The following is a 4,240-nucleotide window of genomic DNA, read 5'->3' on the forward strand; positions in this document are numbered from 1 at the left end:
TGACTTTTTTACCAAACACACATAAGTACTTTTTTACCACTTAATGTATGGTCCAAACACTTAAAAGAAGTACTTGTTAAAAGAAGTACTTTTTAGAAGTGAAGTCAAACATGGCCTTAAGATAACAAAACGAACACTTATTAATGAAATATTGATTAAGTAAATAGCAATGTTTTTGAATTGTCGTTGACCCAGACGGTAAGATCGTTTTGCCAAAAAATCGTCCAAGCAACTGGTTCCATTTCACCCTTAACTCGTTCTTGGGTAAAAAATCGTTGACTTCGTCAGAAAATTGTTGACCTGGGCAGTTGAACCGTTGACTCATTTAACCTAGCCAGCGGTTTGCAATATAAAGTTGTAGAGAGGAGAGCTCAAATCTGAGATCCAGTCTAAGACACGAACTCAGATATGGGATCTAGCACAAAGAGAAGAAGAAGAAGAAGAAGAAGAAGAAGAAGAAGACTATAGGTGTTTTAGAGAAATCGATCTCAGGTTGAGATCCAAGAACTCGGATCTCAGATTTGCATCTGTTGCCACCGCCTCGCCGTCGCCGCTATCCTCCTCCTCCTCCTCTTCCTTATTTTTCCATCATTCTCTCCTTCATTCTTCTTATTTCATTTTTTTTCTCCTTTCTCAAATCTGAAATCTCATAAAATTTGCCATAATATACAAACCGTCTAGACGATTGAATTGTTGACCTAAAAACTGGTAGATAGAACGATTCCGTTTCTGCATCTATTTTTAAAACGTTGGTAAATAAATAGGTTGCAAGTGTTTTAGTAAAATGAGTAGGTTTAAGTAAATAGGGGGTGCTCTAGTAAATTACCCAATTAAAAACTTTGATGATAATGCAACAACCTACTACAGTGCAAAAGCACGAGTATGGTGCGATTAAATTCATGTGATCTCATGATTGATTCGCTCAAATCATGTGATTTCTTTCTTTTAATTCGCTCAAACCATGTGATTTCTTTCTTTTAATTTGCTCAAACCATGTGATTTTCAACAACGTGGGGCCAGTATATTCTAACGCACCGCATTTTATGAACGTCGCAGTACCGAATACTTGGTCAAGAGAGCACTAACCCGGTATAAATCTTTGGTATGTGCTGACCCGATCTGCCACACGAGTTGAATAGGAGACGGGTAGAGGTAGAATTTTCTGAGTCAGACTCCTCATCAGTCATCACTTGTGTCTCTTTCTGCAGTGAAGTTAGATTTGCCGTCCTGATACAGTATCCAATATTCCTCTTGCACTGAACGCCAGCAGAGTAGGCCAGGAGCAAGTTTTAGGCTTTTAGCTTCCAAAAACGACTGGTAAGTGGTAACTCTTCTCTCTCTCTCTCTCTGCCGCATCTGATTTTCATGTCGTTCTGCACTTTCAGTTATTCAATCCGGTTTCTTATTCTCATGCTCAGTCCAAGGTAAGAAGAACGAAAGTGATGGGAATCCGGAATCGACTTGGTTTTACTATTTGGTCTTTTCAATTTGGGTTTAACGTGCTGTATTTTGTTGTGTTGTCTCTCTTTGGGAAAAAAAGGATTGATGAACAATGGTGATGGGGTTCCACAATTCTTTTAGTCCTGATCGTTGTTAATAACTTGTTATTTTGGATTTAGACTTGGACCGTTCTGGTTTCAAATTTTCAATCCTAATTTAAGCTTGTTCTTGTTAGGAGATGTAGAAACCGTTGCTTGCACATATCGCAGGTTTTGAACCTGTTATGGTCATTATATGAATATTGTGGGTTGGGTTTGATTTGTAGAGACAAAAAGATTTTATTTTTCCTATGTCTTCTACGTTTTCTTTCTTTCTTTCTTTCTTTCTTTCTTTATTGTTTCAAACGTCTACTTGATATCTGTTAGAGTTTTACACATTTCCCTGTTTTTATACGTTATCTGACGGTCACCCTTCATTAGGTAACCAGCAGGTCCGAATGCAGATAGGAGTTGTTGTTGCACACTAGATGTTTGGGTTATTGCAAAAGTGAATATTAATGAGCTAAGAGGTAGAGCAAACATAACCCTATGTTCGCCTCAAGCCTGAGCCTGGGCTGGTAATGCTGGCTCTCCGAACTGCAAGTCAAACTTGGTTTGAAGGACAGAATGGTATGTTATGATTTCCGACCTTATGATCGATTACCTATTGCCTGTGTGGTACATGCAGCAAGACCAACAGCTCCTGATTCTTTTTTATCTGTTGTACTTTTTGTCTGCTTTGTGTTTTTGTGTAGGATTTTAACATGGAGAATGGAATTGGAAAATTTCTTCGGTTGATGTATCATAAGTTCGTATCTTTCATGGATAGTACCCTGCAAAAGTTGTTTTTTGCACTTCTATGTGTAGGTCCAATCCCATATCACATTGCCTTCATCATGGATGGGAATCGTAGATATGCCAAATCCCGGAAATTGGCACCTGGTGCTGGTCACAGAGCTGGGTTTTCTTCTTTGATTCAGATCCTTGAATGTTGTTACAAGATAGGTGTAAGGTATGTAACTGTATACGCTTTCAGCATTGACAATTTCAAGCGGGATCCTAGTGAAGTTAAGTATATCATGGATTTAATGATGGAAAAGATTGATGAGTTGCTCAAGGAAGAGAGCATTGTGAATAGTCATGGGGTTAGAATTAATTTCTTTGGGGATTTGAAGCTCTTGCATGAGCCTGTCAGACTAGCAGCTGAGAAGGCAATGAGAGCTACTGCCAAGAACACCAATGTAGTACTATCGGTTTGTGTTGCCTATACATCTGCAAATGAGATTGTGCATGCTGTTGAAGAATCATGTAAAGAAAAATTAACCCAAGCTCAGGAAGCAAATTCAAATTTCAATGGGAAAAAAGTAGATATTCTTGGTGGATACAACAACCCTTTATTGGAGGAAGAATCTTGTATTGCTTTGGCAGATCTGGAGAGACACATGTATCTATCTGAATGTCCAGATCCTGATATATTGATTCGGACTTCTGGTGAGACACGGCTGAGCAATTTCCTTCTCTGGCAGACGACTTTCTGCTATTTGCATGTCCTAAATGCATCTTGGCCGGAGATGTCTCCTTGGTGGCTGGGCTGGGTGATCTTGCATTACCAAAGGTCAAAGTCTTACATAGATAAGAAAAAGAAGCAGTCATAAGCCTTCACTCCATCAAATATTTGCATTTGTAGATTGTACTATGAAGCCCAAACCACATATATCTTCTTTATAAGTTTGAAATCTAGTTGAGGTTATTTATCAAAGAAAAAAAAAGTTACTTGAGGTTTTTAATTTCTTGTTCCCCTACTCTCAAGGAAATTGTCTTTCTTGTCTTTTGCCTTTTCTTTTTCTTTTTTTGTTCAGTAGAATTCTATGTTACATGTTTATGAGTATGTATGTATGTATGTGACAAAAACTTGAACAAAGTTATTGAGTTTACCAAAGTGTAGAAGGCCACTACCTAATGCTGATCCTGACGATGATTTGTGGGAGGGGTGGACTGGATTTGGACCTAATCTGTGGCATTTTTTGCTCAATCTCACGCTTGAGCTTTTCTTGAGATTCACTGAGCATCACTATCTCTTTCCTCATACAGAAAATAAACATCCTGTACTTGGTATGGTTTGTCTTATGGTATCTCTGCAAATTATATCCTGAAATTTTTTCTGTAGATGCCATTCCTTGGTGCGATAGTAAAATACTGGGCTGATAAGCATGACAATGTGGGGTTCAAGTTCGAGAGAATCCACTTTCTGCAAGAAAATGCTAAAGGTTAGGTCCACATCCAGTTTCCTTTGTCTGCTTTCTGCAGGGACCAACATTGGGCAATGGGCGTTTTCTGTACTGGATGGAATAGTTGAAACCAAGTTTTTGGTTTTATAATGTATAGTATGTTAAGTGAATGGACTGCAACAATTTCTTCTTGTAGGTGAACTTCCAACCATGAGTATTTTTGAGTTTTCCTAAAGGAAACCATTTACTATTAGACTGCACTATTTTCTTCTGGTGGTTCTGGAAAGCAGAAAGGGGTTCAAAACTGCAACATACAGCTATTAGAATTCTACAGTTGTATTATTGGAGGATATCTAGCTCAGCATGGTTGCTGGTGTCATCTCATCTGGCAAGACTGTGTTTCCAGTGAACCAGCACAAGTGCCATATAGTCTTTGTACAAATCCTTAAATTGGCTTTTTTACTTCACAGGAAAATGACACAGTCTTATGTGGAAAGGAAAGCTCTACATTAATATTGGAAAATAGTATGCCTT

The 4,240-nt window shown here is 38.3% G+C and overlaps 1 protein-coding gene across 2 annotated transcripts; it reads left to right on the top strand.

Moving 5' to 3' along the window:
* Window positions 1–1,123: 1,123 nt before the first annotated feature.
* Window positions 1,124–3,417, top strand: LOC148852985 (dehydrodolichyl diphosphate synthase CPT3-like). Of its 2 annotated transcripts, none has more exons than XM_088946255.1 (3): window positions 1,124–1,317; window positions 1,920–2,108; window positions 2,234–3,417. In XM_088946255.1, exons 2-3 carry the CDS (start codon window positions 2,106–2,108, stop codon window positions 3,131–3,133), a joined length of 903 nt encoding a protein of 300 aa, XP_088802381.1. In that variant the 5' UTR covers window positions 1,124–1,317; window positions 1,920–2,105; the 3' UTR covers window positions 3,134–3,417. The 2 variants fall into 2 exon arrangements, with proteins under 2 accessions (XP_088802381.1, XP_088802382.1); XM_088946256.1 differs by having other exon boundaries at window positions 1,315–1,424.
* Window positions 3,418–4,240: the final 823 nt, after the last annotated feature.

Source organism: Nelumbo lutea, chromosome 5 (genome assembly GCF_056320005.1).
Source record: "Nelumbo lutea isolate HS-2025 chromosome 5, American lotus-T2T, whole genome shotgun sequence".
NCBI classification, from domain to species: Eukaryota; Viridiplantae; Streptophyta; class Magnoliopsida; order Proteales; family Nelumbonaceae; genus Nelumbo; species Nelumbo lutea.